Genomic DNA, 18,515 nt, shown 5'->3' on the forward strand with positions numbered 1-18,515 from the left:
CTAAATACCAATTGTAACATTAAAGTTTTTAATGCTGACAAGCAAAACCACAGTACCAGCTATTTATTTCTCGTAGTTTGTCACCATGCTCATTAAATTCTGAGCCTTCCAATGTCTGATGAAGACATCCTAACTTCCTGGCACCGAGAATTGAGGAATCCCTCAGCTCGACAAGCTTATCGCTAAATTTGCCGTCGCCTCATGCGCCGTACATAATGATCCCTTCTTGTCATACAGCTGGGGGTGATGTTTGTGTGTGGCTAATGGAGGAAACAGGAGGGGGGATCAGGAAAAGAGTAAAAATCCTCCTTGATGGGAAACGGGAGGAGAAGTGTTCACTGTCAGGAGGAGCTTGTCAAAGAAACTGAATTTTGGCAAGTGATTTTGTATCCGTTTCAGTTAATATACTCAAAGATCTTCAACAGTAATGTAATCCTGTTCATTCAGAAGGTCAGGGTGAGGTAGTCAATCTTTAGATATATTTTAATTGTTATTATCAAATTATTTTAAAATACAGTGGTACCTCTACTTACGAAATAAATTCGTTCCACAAGGGGATTCGTAACTTGGATTTTTCGTACATATTTTACATTGAATTAGCATAATTTGTCCCACGATCTTTAAAACAACCGCCAAACCCTTTAAAAATGAAGTAATAACTTGAGGTTTACTTGTGATTTTTGTAATCTGAATATTTTGTAATGTAGAAGTATTCATAAGTAGAGGTAACATTGTAATCCACAAGACAATTGGCCGAAGGAATGTTGCTGGTCTGCCATCAAAATTTGATAAAAATAAATGCAAGGTGAACCCAAAACCATACTGCAGTTTGGTAACGGATATTACTAAAAAAAAGTTGCCCATTTGGCTTCCCAATTAAATTTATGTACTGTACACTTTGCAGTAGCGCTTTTGTTGTCAGTGTGGTAAGTTCCTGCGATGTGTTTGTCACATGAAAATAGTTTTCTGACAGGTAGAAATGTTGATTGCATGGTGATGTTGGTCCAATAAAAGGGAATAATTAAGAGCAATTTATGTCTGATATACGTGCTGCCAAAGAAGCAAGTGACGCTTAGCTTTGATGTGCCACTTTTTCATTACGCTGTTGTCGCCTTTGAAATTAAACACTCAACTAAATGATTTGACAGATATGTCGAGGTGTTTGAAAAGATGGTTTGACTGTGTGGGGAAAAAAGCTACTTTGTCAACAGGTGTTATCAAAATCATCTCACTAACCGGCCAACATTATTTTATTTCTGACTGAAGTCACTCGGTTATCTTATTATTTCAAACTTTTTTTAGAGGGAGTGTCTTGCAGGGCTTGTAATTGTTATGAGGACAACATGGGAACCAACACTCGCTGCCATGTCTGCATGAAAGGGCTAAAATTTACTGCTCGACAGAATCCACTCTCTGTTCTCATCACGCCGCCGCATTGTATCTTTGACAGTGAAATGCCTGTTTTGTAATTGCACTCCGTATTAATTTTCCATTCTGGCAGCCACGCGCCAAAGATTGATTAAATCCAAATTGCTACTACAGGGCCTTGATGAAGCTGTTGCCACAGAACTGGATAAAAGTATCAGGAGAGCCCCTGTGTTGGCTCCAGCTGTATAGTGGCAGAAGAGCGCTATTTCATTTTGGGAGAAAGTGCGTACTAGTCAGTCGCAGTACAGCGGCGGGCGGACGGGTGCCATGACCAGCTGAGTTTCGGAAAAGTAGCCTCGGCAACCACTCACCCGGGAACGTGCGAGTCTTGCTGTCATCCCAGCGAGCCAATTCAGTGTCTGTGCCATAAATCAGCCCTCAGGCTTGGCTCCGGCGGGAGCGGCAAGATGGAGTGTGATGGTCTTGTTTTTACAAACAGTAGAGGGGCACCCTTACTACGTTGGGCAAGCTATTACTCTCTGCGCAGTACCGAGCCCTATTCTTCCACCCCCCTCACCCCCACAGTACCTGTTTCATTCATGTGAAGCTTAGTCCATCATCAACACAAGCATAACTCTCTGAATTCATCCCTTGCAGCTTTGCTGCCAAAATCCATCCTTTATATGTCTCCTCCTCCTGTCCTCCCCTTTCATTTTATCAGCGCTCTTGTCTGACGTACATTGCTGTAATTAAATCCATCTCGCTTACAAAGTTCTTATTTCTGGCGAGAAAGTCAAATATCAATTGTGAAAGAAATTGGAATCGCTAGGCCGTCTCGTTAGCTCCTTGATTCGTACGACGAAGGCGGGGCTTCACGAGGTTCTTGTTTCGCACATGCTCGCCAGACAATTTATGAAGAACAGATTTAACGTCGAATCCATCAAGCGGACAGATGTCTGACCGCTTGTCACTTGCCACACACATTTCTGTGCCCCTCCCCACGGCTATTTCAATATGTCACTTCAACTTAATTCAAGGATATACATGCATAGCATGCATTCTATAGCTGTTCTTCTCCGATTGACGAAAATGGCTGTGAGGCACTCCAGGTTTTGACCTTGGTCAGCGCAATCCATAGCCAGCAGGTTCTTTTGTGAAAAATGAATTCCCTAACCCGTGTTAACAAATAATGCACTCACATCTAAATTGGTACAACCGGCAGCTGTTTAACAGCTGTGTAACAGGGGCGGGTGGGTGGAACAAACACCCAACAATGGACGTGCTGTTAATAAATCATACTATCATCATTAGGTTCAAAAGGTAGGACCGTTGGCTATTGAACTGTTGTGTTAAGTACAAATCAAATATGTTTGTGGGCGGTCCATTACTTTACACTATTATACATGGATGAATGCAATACCACAGGTCTGAAGTAGCTTTTGTCTTTTTCCCATGTTTGTAGTGTAATAACAAACAAACCAAAGCTAGAAAAGTAACCTGAACAGCGTGAGTGTTATTGGTATTTGAATGTAGAAAATGAGGTTCATCCTGGACTGCTTACCAGCCAATCGCAGGGCATATATTGGCAAACAACACCTTTAGTTGAGAACATTTCTAAGTAAAGAAACTGGGACATGCTAATCAACACACTGCCTTGGTTATTGATAACATTTCTAAAAATATAACTTTTATTTGAATCAAATAAAATTCAAATTAAACATCTTGTTAGATTTACTGACCTTGGATTAAAAATAAATCTATGTATGGAATGTAGAATAATTCACAACTTGTTTAGTTCTCTTAAATTGCAAAGATTGCAGTAATAATAAATGCCTAATTTCCTTAATGTATGTACATTGGTCCAACTTGACATCATCATGTAATATCTTTCTGTAGTTTGTTCTGTAGTGCATTACAGCACGCTGTAAATTGTGGTTTCTGCTACAATAGCACAACACCCTTTCCAATTGTCAGCGTTTCCATATTGTCTCACTTAACGTAAGCGTCACAATTAACCTATGGTCTCGCTCTGTTAAACCATGCCAAGAAAAACAACACGCCCCCCAAAACTCAGACAGCAGGCTACTGGTACTCCAGCTGTGCACCTGCCAACCCCACAATGACATTGCAGAGCAATCTGTTGTCTATGCATATAAGATAAAATGATTTAAACCATCTTTTACTCGAGGGCATCTTTGAATATAACCAAAAGGAATAACGTGATTCAGTGTTTAAGCCTCGTGGAGCTCACAAGCTAATTTGCTCCTGAACTCCTTGTCTGAAAGGAAGTATAAATGAGCACTAAAAGCAGATTTTTAAATGACATTGGTGGTCAAAGTATAAGAATGGAGGTAAATCCAAGAAGGAAGCTGATAGATGGATTTTGATCTGCTGTGAAAATGTACGTTCCACATTCAGATAATGTTGTCATTCTATATAAATGGTAAAATGTCATCTGCAATCAGATTATGTTTCTGGCAATGCGGTTCCCAAACATTTACTTGTTTTTGTACCTGCAAGGCAAAAGGGTGCCCAGCCTCAAGAACAGTAAATGCAATAAATAGCTCTTCTTTGTTTAGAGTGTTGCTTCATTTTGCAACACAAAACTACAGTGCCACTTTAAACGTGTCTGCATTTCAAACCAGAACAGCGCAGCAAAAATCAGAATTCCTTTTCTGTTTCCGTCTCTTTTCCTCTTTCTCTCTGCTCCCAACTTGCCTCAAAAAGTGGTCTTACATAATTAATACCATGTGCCTTCTCATTCAGTCACATTCACTTTGTGTCAGGCAGGACTGCGTGTTTAATATTCCATTTTATCATGTCACCGAGCTCCGGTGAGATACCGGCTCTCTCATTTCCCCCCCTCTACCTTCCGCTTTTTCTTTCCTCCCCCGTCTCTTGAAAAGTCTCTTCGAGGTAATTTTAACAACCTCTGGAAGTAGGACATTGTAATACGGTGAGTGGCAGTGTGAGGTATGAGGGGCAGCTTGAGCTCAGTGAGCTGAAAGACACACAATGACACGGAGTAAGTCAAATTGGGTTAGCTATCAAGGCTCAGAAAGACTGTCTCAAAGAACCAGATGCAATCAGTGCATGAACGTGTACAGTTGGACCATTTAAAGGCACGACTTGTACAATCACAATCTTCTGGATTCTTGTGATCCATGGTCTGTCATCATATGGGATCAATTAGACACCTACCACCATTACATCTGGAATTTCTGGAATAGGCGATGGCATTCAGAAACTTAGTCTAATGAAATACCGCAATTTTAAATAATCAGTTTCAGGCTCTAAAATGTATTGAATTCTTATAAAAGCAATAGCATGATACCATTAACAAATGAGACTGAAGTCATGGACATCATCAATAACTCAAGACTTGGAGTGTATACACTTCACAGTCTGAATGGAGAACCTTTTTTGTGCTGCAGTGAGCAGTATTTTTTTCACAAACAGACTGCTTGTCTGTTTCCAGCTCGACATTATTCACCACAGCGAGAGCCGCTCCACGACACCACTTAATATGAGTCAGAATCAATAGCCTTAGCATTACCACCTGCAAACCCGTACTTCAATCTACAGTGTCTGAGTCCGCGAAAATATCTGCGCATGTGCACGGCAAGGAAGAGAAATGGCGGGCCGCAGGAGACTGGTCCACAGGCAGGAGAACTAATGGGCACATCGTTTTTAATTTAAGTTACATATATAAGGACGATGGCGGGGATCTGACACAGTGGACATAATTGGATTTTCCCGCTTGTGCCCACTCGTAATAACGTGCTGAGCTGTGATGCGCCAACGTCCTTATGCGTGGCGATGTGTGGGCAATGGCGGGGGGGTTGTTTGGCTTGATGCTAGGTGCAGCAGAGTGGAAGTGGCAGGTGTCAAAGATCAATTTCCCACCATCCGCTTTTCTCGGAAGAGGGCGCCCAGAAGCGACCGTCTTCCTGGGCTTAGAGCACGCAGGGTGGATTTTCCAAAATGCAATATGGCTGAACCAATGTCAAGGAATGAAACGCTTTATTTATTCTCTCATGCAAATGCGAGCAGAGTTGGAGTCCACAACACACAAAAGCCCACCGCTCCCCCCACGGTGCTGATCCTAGACGAAGGGGTAGTGCAGAGAGTGCGCCTCCCTGTCCTCTTCATGCATTTTGGCCTCGTCTTTAACGAGCGCAGCATGAGAAGAGGCACATCATTAAATAGAGCCCCTCTGAGACTTGCCTGTCTGCCATTAAACTTAACAGCCAACCTCTCCCATTACCTTTTATCCTTCCCTTTAAGAGGCAAGGGACAGAGAGGCTTTGAAAAGTCAAATTTGGCCACCATCGATTAAGTCGGTTGCTTAGTTATATGAAAGTAAGGACAATATTAATGTTGTTTTTTTTAACCCTCTAGCTTTTAGTCTCACACTGTAAATAACCAGCAACTGATCTGCCTGATTTTACATGAATGTGATAATTATGCTAATATTCTGAAAGATTTGCCGCAAGGAAATCTTTTTGGTACAAATGGCTCTTTGTGAATAATGTTGTTAATGTTGATTAATTCACTTAATTTGCTTATGCTACACCGCTGGCCATGATGCAGAAAAAATATCAACGCACCGACCGTGATTTGCCGCTGACCTTTTTTCACGCTCAAGTAGGCGGAAAAATACGTGGAAAATAGTACATAGGGCAACACGTTTCAGAGTGACAACTGGTAGACATGACCAAGTCACTGTTAGAAACATGCAAATGATATAGATCATTTTTTTAATGCGTACTCAACATGATTTCTATCATTTTCCATTCATTCGAATTTTATTTTATTTGTTTGCGTTTTATCTTTGGATTGTTAAATTGCGTTCATAAATGTGTTCTTGGATGAGTTTAGTGTTTATCAATAGACAAATCAAATAGATTTTTGCTTAATTTGAGGACATTTAACACAATTCAAAAGTGAAAAGAAAAAAACAGGTTTTAAATTATTTTGATGGTGCTTGATCTGTCTTTGTGATTGTCCATTTATTTTACCTGTTGTACATTTCCTCATTGTAAAGTAATTCCTCTGTTTACTTGCTGTTCTGATAGTAGATTTTTTTTCTTTTTTAGGTTCATTCTTGCCTCATTCCTCGCCCCAAGTTGCTTCCTACTTGCCAGTAAGTCCATTTTCATTTTTCAAAAGTTTGCATCATTGATCGATGTTCTTTATATACTTGAGATTTTAGGGGTATTTTGTCCATAGAGTAAAAAATAATAATATTTTGGCAGCCACCTGCTTCCCTACCTTTTATCTGTGCTTCCTAAGTCCACTTTCAAAGCCTTACCAGTAGTCAACATTAAGGTCTACTGAACAGCCTTGACCACGAAAAAAATAAGTTCAACCTCATCAATAGTTGATATCACAAGTCACTTGCTGAGCTGCTTGCTGCAGAGGCTGAATGTCGAATTAGAGTGTGGCACACCGAGGTCACCTGAGGGACAGTGAAAGAGCAGTCAGGCTCATTGCTGAATGAAAGACGCTCATGATAGACGTGCTTTGTATAGCTTGCCTTTAACTTCCAATTTAGCTCTGCAGGTCACTACCAACACTTTCCTAAATCAATAGCAAATAATTATTGAATAATCATGAGATGGGAAAATTTAAAAGTACCTTCTGTTCATGTTGCAAAATAAGGTCAGTTTAGATTTGGGAAGGCTAATGTGTTATTTGCATATTTCAATTGAATTCTTTGTAAGCATGGTAAAGATATTTGTATATTTTTCATACAAATATTTACTCGTATGGTTGCATGTTGACTTTCATACAAATTTTTACTATGTCACCAATGGAGATCTCATTTGGGAATGTTTGTAGTAAAACTAGAGTATTTCTGACTGCCAAAGAAAAATGAAACATTTGTTTCCAACATTTTTATTTATTTTAGCATATTTTTTCGGATTGTTTTTGCTGTCATACTTGTGCCAAGATTTGCAAGCCACATTGTTGAACAGAAAAAGTACAAGTATGCCTGTGTGTGGCAAACCATTGTTTGCGTAGTGTTCAAACAGTTTTGCCTTGCCCTTCACCTATGCCTTAACACCATAATTGAATGTATCATAATCTTCATTTTGTTGCACCACGTCCCTGAGTCTCCTCAGGTCTGTTTTTTTTCTCCCCCTCCTGATAGTGAGAAGTAAACACGAGACGTGGTTCTCATCCAGCGTTAGCCTGTCTCGACTGAGGCATTTTTTTCCACCCTCTACTGAAGCGTGTGCAGTGAAAAACTTGCGTTTGCCGCACTGTGTTCCACTCAAGCTACGTTGTATCAATGTAATGGACGGATGAGATAGAAAAGGCTGAAATGGATTAATGGAGATAGAGGTATAGTTTTTCCCACGGTAAGGGAAAAGAAGTAAGAGGGGTTAAAAATGCTTCCTCCTTCTCACCCTTCCCTCGTCGGCCCAGCTGCACTGATAAGTGTCTCTTTGTATTCCAGATAGAAAAGTGTGAGCTACAATGTACTTGGCGCTCCTGATTATTCCCACTGATTTAAAGAGTGTTTAATTTAAATTCTTAGGAGATAAAACACCTGCTTTCTCTGGGTTTAAGTGTACATGTGGATGGGCTTCTCGCATGCTAATATCTAATACCGCCTGCTTCATCTCTGCTTCCTGACTTCACGATGAGCGCCCCTAAGAGTGAGTCAGTGCTCCAGGTAATGGAGCTGATTATAGTCGACTGGGCCGCTGGCCAGCAGCCTAGAGGGAGTGGAGACCGCCCAGTCAGTGTCTCATATCCTGGGATCCCTGTAATACAAGCCCGGCTTGGCAGTCTCCTGACGGCCATCCTACCACTGGCGGTTCTTCTTCGGTCCATGTGTATATAGTTGGTGTGTGTCTTCATATCAGCTTATTTACTCTGCCAGGAACAATAATGCCAGGAGTCCTTTGTGACTGGTTCCAGCTCAGCGCCGCCTCAAAAGTGAAACTAACTGCTATTTTCTGTCCTTGGGGGAAGTGTTTGTTGCAGTGTAGTCCAGACTAGCAGTCCCACCCCATTTTGAGCTGTGGATCAATTTCATATGAGGACTTTTTTTTTTGACCCGCTAATATGGTGAATGTTTTTGTAATCATTTGCCATCCGAATATGGGAGACACCCTCAGTGTGTTATTCATCGCAGTTTACTCTGTAATTTTGTTTTTGTCACCTTCATTGCAGATAGTACAGCTTCATGATGGACTTAGTTCTAATAATTAGAATTACCATATTTATAGCATAGTTTGGCTGCTCCTGTAGTGTAACTTATGTTTTTTCATAAAATGGTACTGTGCTACTTGTATTGTGATTTTCAAGTTGTGGCTTGTTAGTCAAAAGAACTCGAGACAAATAGCAAAGCAGAAATTATAAAACCATGACTAGGTTGTCACATCCTTGTCCTTGCCTTATTTATGAAATGTGGCATTTGATTGTTGACAGCATTGTTGGGAGAACAATTTAATGTCAGAGTCCCTGTAAACATTACATGTATTAACCACAGTGTCCCTTAAAAAAGAGAGAAGTCAAATGGTTTAACAGTATTGCAGATTAGGCTGGTGTATTTTGTAGCCTGGTCCTGTGACACAAACAAATGGTGAGCTCACACCGGCTCATGACAAGCATGTGTGCAGATAGCAAGTAAATAAAGCATAGTAGGGCACAACCCTCCATCTGAACTACTACTTATGCTGAAGGTGCATCATGCAGATCATGTAAATTGCCGTGCATTGGCAGTGAACATTGCTCTCCACCAATGACCCGGAGTAATGTAATCGTCTGTGCAGAAGATTCGTCAGAAGGGGGGGAACGGCTACCTCTGAATTTTCTTGAAGGTGGAAAAATATATATATCAAGATTTTCAGAGTTATATGGTAGCATTTTTGTATCGATCCGATATGCTTGGGGCTGTTTATTGCTACTTTTCTACTGGGGGGGGCAATGAGAAAATATCAAATACATTTCCATCAGGACATACCAAAATGGATGTGTTCGATCATGTGGAAGCTTCAAAAAAGGCATTTAGTTTGTCACGTGGTGAGAAGGCTTTAAAAATACTGCATTTCTCATTCCACAGGTCATAGTATTTCGCCATCTCCTCATTTTTCCGTGATTAACCTTTAAAAATAGACTATCTGACTCCGTGCAATGTTTGTGCACGGCCCGTTTTAACATTCGGCTCCCGATCTGATCCGCTTCTGCCCATCAAATTTCAGCCCCTTGTCTGTTTTAATTTACCTCCCAAGCCCCGATCAAGCCTTGTTTCGCCACCTGCCGCTCACCAGGGGCAAACGTCGACGAGGTGTTTGACAAACAAGTGTGATTCACTCTTTATGTGTATATTATTAATACACCTAGCATGCCACGGCATCATGAATAAGCAATGGAGATCCGGTAGCCTATTTTCCCCCTCTCTCTCTCACACTCTCACAGCGAACTGAATGTCAGGATTGTGTGGAAAATGAGCTGTCAGCAGAGGGCCCATATAAGACACATCAGACTCATTGTGAGTCGTAGGAAATAATGAACTATTCCCATTTCACTCTGATATGTTCAATACGCTATTCATGACAAGTGCACAGTTTCCTCTTGAGCTGATTAAAACGCACTGGCTGTATTCAGGGGAGATTTGCCAGGATCAGGCGACGCTCTCACCGTGTTACAACGTTCCGTGGTCGAGAGAGTCTAAATTATCAGTTTGTCCCGCAGCAAGAGATGCTTGTACAACTTAAAGCATCATCAAAACGCATCAAGTTTTCTTTAATCCGTCCTCACATCCTTCGACTTATTCCCGCTTGGAATTAAGCAAAGAACGAACAGGAGAAGGAAGGGCGGTGGAGGTTTCTTTTTTTCTTTTTCTTTTTTTTGAAGAATTTGTTGATTTACTTATGCAAGTACAGCAAACAAACACTAGTACCAAGAGACCGCAGCTATATTTAAACATGAAAGCCGCATGCACCCTTGCTTAACATATTCAGATGTGTAAAAACAAAGAATGCAATGGCAGCTTCATTTCCACTGGGTAAAAAATGATGGTCATTTTATTTTATTTTTTCCCAGATCCTTATTGTTTGCTGTTACATGGTTTTACTAAGAAAAGTGGAGAAATTTGAATTTTAAGTGTGAGCCCTTTTGGTCATCTTGGCGAGGATTCCAAAGTCAAAAGTTAGGTTTTTTTTTTTAAATTTTTAAATAGCTCAAAATGCTAATGATATCATGCAGTGCGGAAGGAAAAAATCGGCACTTCTAGATTCATGTAGTGTATGCTCAGCTTAATTCCACTAATTATTCCTCAACGACGAAGAAAAAAAGGAAAGTGGAGCACAGATGGACACAGCTTGAAATTCCAATTTATTCCCCTTCAAGTTTAACTCGTGCTCTGTGGTGGACTTGGTCTTCCCTAACTCGTATTACACCACCCCACTGCTCTTTGTCACTGTCGGGCATTTTACCTCCAACATTAGATTAAGCAAATCAAAATGGATGGTCCTCGTATGGAGTTTGAATTATGGATGTGATCGTAAAAATATCATCATGCAAGATTTGTTGTTGTTGCTAGGCTTGATTCAATGTTGTAGAACTTTTATTCCCTATGGGGGGGAAAATCACTCTTACCTGTCAGTAATATTGTTTCCTCAGTTTAGTTTTTTCATTTCACCCTCACCAGACTGCTTACTTTACACTACGCTCGTCTCTCCATCTCTGTCTTTCTCACACTTCCTGCTCCTCCTCCTCATCTTCCTCTCCCTCCCTTGCTGTCAGCAGAGCCTTGCCGCCTCCTACATTCTGACACCTGTCAGCATTTTCTATAGGAGATCACAGAACTGCAAACTAGAAATGTTCCCGTGTTGAATTTAGGGCAAGTTTTGCAGTAGAAACATATGCCTTATTTTTTACCACCACCACTTCAAATTCAACAGGGAAAGAATTGCTCGAGTGGCACAAAGTTTAAGAGAAGACAGAAAATGACATTTTCAATGTGAGTAGGAAGAAGACGCTAGATTCAATTAGGGGCAGTGGGACCCAGTGGATCCTGCTGATGGAAGATGGGAATATAGAGAAAAATCTGAAGCCCGCAGAGGGGACTTCCATTCTTGGGTTCCAAGCTTCAGGCAAAAACCCCAACGGGAGATAGCACATTGATGAGAGAAATTCTCCGGAGGTGAGGAATATGTCGAAAATAAGAGGCACGTTCCCGGCGCGATCTAATTGAACATTCTCAGTTTTCCAAGGTGAGGAGAAAAAAAAGATTTCCCTCCACCCCCATTCCCCTACTTTAATAAACTTGAAATAACTGCAAAATCATCCTGTCACACTTCGAAATTTGACAAAACATGAACGTTAATCTCCAAAAACAGCGTCTCATCCATATCCTCTAGGAATTACGTAAAGGAGCTGACAATCAAAGTGAGGGGGGGAGATTTAACATGTTAGCTGGCTTCTAGCATGACATGAAATTTTCTGCACTGCTAAAGCTCCATTCAGGCAAATCCAATTTTAGTGGGGGAAAAAAATTAGTAATACATCCCTTCTTCAAAGGTTATGGCATTTCATGATTTAAGATTTTTGGATTTCTACATATAATCAGCCCAAAATGAGTTCCTCTTAAGATTCTTGACAGGAATACACTCGATCATCAAGACAAAACATATTTTGAATTTCTTTTGGCAAAGCGGAAAAAATAACGAACCAAAGTATAAGTATGGATTAAAAAAGAACTGCTCTTCGCACCTAAAATGTATAACATTTGTGACAAACAAAGGTAAAGGCTAAAGATGGCTTCTCCATTGTCATGGAGAGTGGTGGGGGATTGAATGAGCACAAAGGGGTTCCCTCATAAAAGAACCCCTGCATGTTTATGCGCTGTGGAGGGCCTTTGTCTTGACGTAACTCGTATTCTGGGCAAATAGCACCTTTGCATGGCACTGGGAATGGTAAAGATTTACATAGTCCGTTAAAGCCCGAGAGTTTAACCCAAGCTCCTTCCTGCTAGCTTTGTTTCTCGGCCACACCAACACGATAAAACATGACAATAAAAGTGCGTAATGAGGGAACAAATCCTAACCGTTGTCTTTTGTTGGCTGGTGTGCTGTGCCAGTGTCTCCCAATAGTCATCCAGCTGTGTTTAGTGAACAATACGTCTACTTATGATCTCCTTTCTTCTTCAACCAGCATGCAGTAACTGCTACACGCAATCCATTTTTTTAACAAATAAATGCACACAAAGTGAATCCTCGTCCATTTGTTTTCCACGACTAGAATTGTTGTTCTGGCAGTTTGTGGTTAGTTGATATGCCTTTGCGACAATTCCCACTCACCACTTCCAAGTTATATCCTGACTTCCAAAAGAGAGGCCGAATATTTGTAGTCTTGTTAGGTCCGTTTCATAATCCTATCTTCTATAATCCTGCTGCATTTTGAAGATAAACTACTTTGTTTGTTGAACATTAACGAGAAATGGAAAGCCCGTTAAAACACTGTAACCTACACTATTATCTAATTGTTTTCAACAATTACGTCGCATCAGGGTAGATTCGCGGGTTGAAAATTTAATGCACCACAATTACACTCATCGTTCATTGTCGATCGAATGTGATGCTGCTGAGAGAAGCGTCGACATCCGGCGCGTGTCCCAGCCAAGTTGTTACAAAATATGGGCAAGTGGCCAGGGAGGTGGCAGCAGAGTCCATTTGCATGGCTGTCATTAAGTGTGTCCGCTAATGTTATTATTCCCCACTTACACAACACCTCCAGCCAACATTGCTCCCAGCGCCATCAACTTTAAGATAGCCTTATTATTCCTTTACATAAAAGCGTATTTTTGTTCTGTCGCACTCATTAAAAATTGATTTTGTATGTGAGCAAGGGGGAGAAGAAAAGTGAGGTGCTTATTATGGTTGGGGTTGAAATAACATCACTGAGGGAAGACATACAGTAGCTATTAATAAACCCTTTTTGCTGAGCTTAAAAAGGGAAACGCAGGTCATCCTAAAAAGTTTTCTGCAAGCTTACGCTTCTACACCTATGTCGTTTTTCTAAGAGCCTTAAGTAGTTATCAGATGCACGGAAACACCTTTGTCGACTATAGTACGCTAGTATACTCCATCCTACGTCCTCCTCCAGTTTGACTGACAGCCGTTAAGCACCAACACGATCCCTTCCGCTGACTCTTACCAGACAACGGGATATCTTTTTAAACGCTCCGTTAGACATGAAACATCCGCCTTAACTCGCTGCCTAAATGATCCCTCTGAATAATGGATCAGGACTTGTGGATATGTAAAAGTACACCTTTGTGAGTCTAATTGCAGCCATGCCAGCTAATGGGGAATCAAGTCTTTAAACTCAACATAGCGGCTGTCAATTTGAGGTTGCATCAGTAGGATAGCATCCAGCCTCCCTATTTTCAGTTGTCAAAAGTTGTGAAGGAAGATAAAAAGTACAAAATAACTTGGAGTATGTACTCTGAATAAATAATGGTTCTTCGTCGTAACGTCCAATAGCAATGTTCATTTACATCTATTGAGCAGGAGGTTCACGTAAAGCACTGCAAGGCCAACGATAGTCACAAAATATCAAATGACCATTTTTTTTAAATGACTAACACACATTATTGAACACTCAAAGGAACAATATGCCACTATCTCAGCTTCTCGCTGACTTAATTAGTGAAAGATTAGTGACAAGAATACAAAATGGAACCTTTCATTATCGTGTCCCCTAGGATGACCTAAAGCAGAGGAGCCCACCCCAGTGAGCATAGACAACAGCCGTTTCTGTTCGGCTCAGTGCCATACAACAAATGTCCAGTCAGGATGTTGGGGACAACTACATATAAACAATATTGCAGGATTATTACAACAAGCCGCCTAATGTGGCCACAAGCCATGTCTTTACTTGAGACAGCTAATTCAGTATGTGAGAAACATACTGTGCACTGTGTTCATCTGCTGTGATGTCACATTGTTATGAATCATACTAAAAAGCCATATCGCAAGTATCGAACTGAAAGGAATACTCACTCTGGCTAGTTTGTTTGAGTCTAACGGTACAAACAAGGCCTTACCTTGATCTGGGTGTTGGCAAACATTAGGAGGCACAGTCATGTTGAGCATGTCATTGACAGCCGTGTCAACATAGTGTCCTCGCTGGATATCGTGTTCGCTGTCAGTCTGGTCACTTTCCTCGTGGCCGCTGTCCTTTAGACTGTTCCCCTCCAGGTCCTTGAATGTCGACGAACTGCACAAGAGGGGAGCGAGAAGGATGTTGATTAACTGTCACATCACCTTCACTCACATGTTCGCCTTGCCAGTGTCCATATTTTTCTCTGTCAGGCCATTTTTCTCGGTGACCTTCCTCTACCTAGGGTCTTTTTTCATCAAGGCCACCTCTCTATATTCCACATAAAGGGCTTCACAATATTTCTTGGCAAGAATCTCCCCTTGAAATAATCCTGATCTAAAGAGGTTGTATGAATTTCCCCCGGGGGGAGGACATAGACATTTTGGATGGACGCGACGCCTTCAAGGTCATCGCGAACAAACGGGAGAGATGCTCACTTCAATCAGACAAATACTGCAGTAATCAGGAATTCCGGGAAGGAAGATGGATGTCGGAAACGCCAGAGGCATGCAAACGGAGCCTCTGTCTTGTGCTGGGGGCTTGCAGTCAATAAAGGAGGATGGGTGGGTGAGGGGGGAACAATCAACAGCTGCACAGTAACAGTGTGATTTCCCCTCGTTTGAGTGTCATCTCACTGGAACAAATTCCCATTTATAAACAACACTAAAGAGCAGGGGAATAAATCCACCCGTATTCTTGGAGGAAGGAGAGAGTATAAAGTAGAAATGAAGGACATTCCAAGGTAGCTGTATCCTCAAATGCTGGCCAAACATTCCCCTTTGTGGGGCCGCAGTGGCAGCTAATGCTGACCCTCTGATGTTATCACTGTAATTGCACCTGTCCCTGACTGGGGGGTCTCACCGGGCTCATGGGGGCTTCTTTTGTGAGAATCTGCACTTCAGTGGTCTTTGTTTACATAAATGCAGGAAATCTTTGGAGAGGAAATTGTCATAATGGGACTTGAGGGAGGTGGGGGGGACGCTAAGGACAAACAAAAGAGAGCCAACATTGTCGCAGGCTGCAGGTAACAAAAGGACAATTGTGGAATGAAAAGAGAGCTCTTACAGAATTATTCCAAAGCCAGAGGGAGTTATCTCGACCCCCCTTGCCAACTTCCTGACCCTGCATTCCCACGTCAATATCCTAATTTTCGACAAGCCCGGTGGACTTTCAAGTAGCATGTGTGCCGCAGAATTCTAAGTTCTCCAGTATCCAAATCTGTCCTAAGACTGCAGGTTTCTCTGGGAACTCTGGCTTCCTTCTACATTCATTCATGTTTGACTGGTGAAATGCAGTAGACACTTTCTTTCTTTTTTTTTTATATTAGAATCTGAATGGCTGCATGCTGTCATTTACTGGCGACGAGTTCGAGGTATACCCAGCAACTCGGCCAAATTTGAAAAGGCTCCTTCTCACCAGACACGCTCTAAAGAAAATAGATGTGATGCATTTACACTTTCAAATCCTATTTCAGCAGGCACTTCCCTCCCTAGCCAATGTTTATATTCATCATCTTCAAAAATACTCATACTATGAAGGAAGGTAAACCAGGGAAAAATACATCTAGGGATTTAGCAGCCTTTTTTCATTGTAGAAAATGAAGACAAAATTCTCAGAAGGAGCAGGTCCTCCTGTTTTGATAGGGCAACAATCCGGAACATTTGAGTGGACGATTTTTCAGGCACAAAACCAAATCCAGGACCCACATTTCTGCTCCAATGTCTGACTTTACATCCCAGATATCATTCAGTTCCAGATCCCCCAATGGGGACATTCTCCCAATTTGCTTTGTCATTTTGGGGTGAATGAAAAGCCCTATTTCATTCAGGACCTAGAGGACTCTGTTCTTTTTCTTCATAACAGATCAGCCTCCTTTTAATAGCAACAAAGTCAATCTTACAATGATGAACTGTTTTTCTACAGGATGGCACAGCACACTCCCATTCCTAAGTTTTTTTTTCTGCCCTAAGAGATGACAGATCTTCTGGTCAGCCATGTTTTAAGGCTACTGAAATAATTCCCAAACAGGGCCACCTGTTTATCACAAAAGTATGGCAGGCCTTCTGTCAAGCTTGCGGCCTTTTCAGCCTTTCCTAGGGCAACCATCCCCAATTCAGTGGACACTCTAAGAAAAAAAGATTTAGAGTTAGCCCTCCGCTGTGTCTCCGGCTGCCATGCTGAATTTTGGAGCCAGCATCTCAGCTAGGTTGAGTAATCCCTCACCTCCTCTGCCACTCAGATTTTACCTCTCAGCGTTGGTCCGGCGCTATTTTCCACCCAGGAACAGGAGGTCCCTGTTCCTTAGGTTTAGAACATTCTTTACCGTTGCTATGAAGTTTGGAGGCATGCCAGAGCTGCCCTATCCCACACCCAGTATACCGTAACTGCCGGTTGGTTGATAGACATCTATTTTCTGCCCCAAATTAATCTCCACCTCTGACCTTTTTCTGAAGGGGGATTTTCATTTGTTTGAAATGCCCTAAACTTCTACATTGTTTGAGCACTAAGGTGCTAAATAATTTTGCAGTAAGATTTTCAAGTATGACATGTTTGCTTATTTTAAAGCAGAACTCTGGATGACACGGTCATCATGTGTTGGTTAAATACTATATACTATCATCATACTAATTCTATGGATTATGATATCTCCATCTTTTTTCACCAACTTCATTCTTAATTGAGGGATTTTTTTTCTTTTTGTTTGTTAATTCTTTTATTTTTTTGCATTCCCCAATCCCTTGTATTATTTTCTCTGAAACAAACTCATACAAACCGATGCAAGGATTCTTGTGCTCTCATTAGATAAAACAATTACAGATAGCAATGTTAAGAAGCAACTTGAAGGTAAAATAATGCTAAACATACCTTTTAATGAGGTGAGCTCTGCTGTTCACGTAACTGGAGTCAATTGAATAATTCTCCGTCTGTAGTACACAGTGAGGTTGGGTTGGGGAGGGTGTTGAGTAGGAGTTGGATTTTGGGGGGAGAAAGTGGGGGGGGGGGGGCACAAAGGGAGGTATTTTTAGTACGAGTAATACAGTTGAACAAGAACAGCGTTAATTGGTTTTCAGTAGGAATTTTAAATTATAAAAAGGAGACCGTCTTATGCATTGAAACGGATGAACCATAGAAGAAAACATACAAACGTTATTCTTTTAAAGCATAAAGACACAAATATTTATAACATGTTTAGAGACTAAAATTCTCCGATACTAATATATAAGTCTAAGAAGAAATGTTCCCTCTCCCGGCCTAAAATGTTTCCTCCCTCCCTTTCTCGTAACAGCTCACTTTGAGCACATTTGAGGAGATTACCCATTAATGTGGAAAAAGCTGAAATAAATAACTAAATAACAGCTAGAGAAGGAGATGAAATTAAGAGCATACCGGGGGGAATCTGAACGCTGCAATTTGAGATGAAAAGACTTTTTCAGAATATGCATGCGATAGATCTTTGACCCACATTACAGCATTAGGTTCAAAGACATCCTGCACTCCTATTTTGCCCAGTGTTTATATTTCTTGAGGATCTATGAACCCTTTCTCCCTTTCACTGTATCAATCCAACACAGAAAAAGTCCATGCAATGTTTATATTTCTGGAGGATCTATGAACCCTTTCTCCCTTTCACTGTAATCCAACATAGAAAAAGTGCACACTTGCCAAAACAAGCCTGGCGCAGTGGGTTAAAAACTCTAAGATTTGACCCTTTCTGCAAAGTATGACGAGAAGCAGGTGTTTTCTGCCGAACAAAAGTAGAAGCTTCACTTCAAATTCCAAAGTCGAGATAGGAGTTGGTGATAGAACTCTGCGGGTCGACCCTTTGACTTCCGTTGGAGGCTATTGTGCGAATACTAAGTGTACAAATGATAAGAAAAGCAAAAAAGGAAATACATAAATAAAAGTCACCCGTGTGATGAACCCCAAGTCAATAAAGTCACTCACACTCAATCACAACACCTCCTCCAAATATTTTTTAAGCAGAAGAAAGTGCAATGGTGAATGCAAGGACATGCATTCGA

The 18,515-nt window shown here is 41.2% G+C and overlaps 2 protein-coding genes across 4 annotated transcripts in view; one reads left to right on the forward strand and one right to left on the reverse strand.

Moving 5' to 3' along the window:
* The window catches only part of pcdh19 (protocadherin 19), a 49,775-nt gene that overhangs the window by 4,932 nt on the left and 26,328 nt on the right, over positions 1–18,515 (reverse strand). For both annotated transcript variants that reach the window (XM_077609449.1, XM_077609448.1), the window contains exons 3-4: positions 17,359–17,417; positions 14,438–14,610 (exon numbers count right to left, since the gene is read on the reverse strand). In XM_077609449.1, the coding sequence (XP_077465575.1) occupies positions 14,438–14,610; positions 17,359–17,417 (232 nt within the window). The remainder of the gene's footprint in view (positions 1–14,437; positions 14,611–17,358; positions 17,418–18,515) is intronic.
* tnmd (tenomodulin) overlaps positions 6,466–18,515 on the forward strand; it is a 152,017-nt gene continuing 139,967 nt past the window's right edge. For both annotated transcript variants that reach the window (XM_077609450.1, XM_077609451.1), the window contains exon 1: positions 6,466–6,514. The gene's annotated coding sequence lies outside the window, so the exon portion shown is untranslated. The remainder of the gene's footprint in view (positions 6,515–18,515) is intronic.

Source organism: Stigmatopora argus, chromosome 9 (genome assembly GCF_051989625.1).
Source record: "Stigmatopora argus isolate UIUO_Sarg chromosome 9, RoL_Sarg_1.0, whole genome shotgun sequence".
Classification (NCBI taxonomy): Eukaryota; Metazoa; Chordata; class Actinopteri; order Syngnathiformes; family Syngnathidae; genus Stigmatopora; species Stigmatopora argus.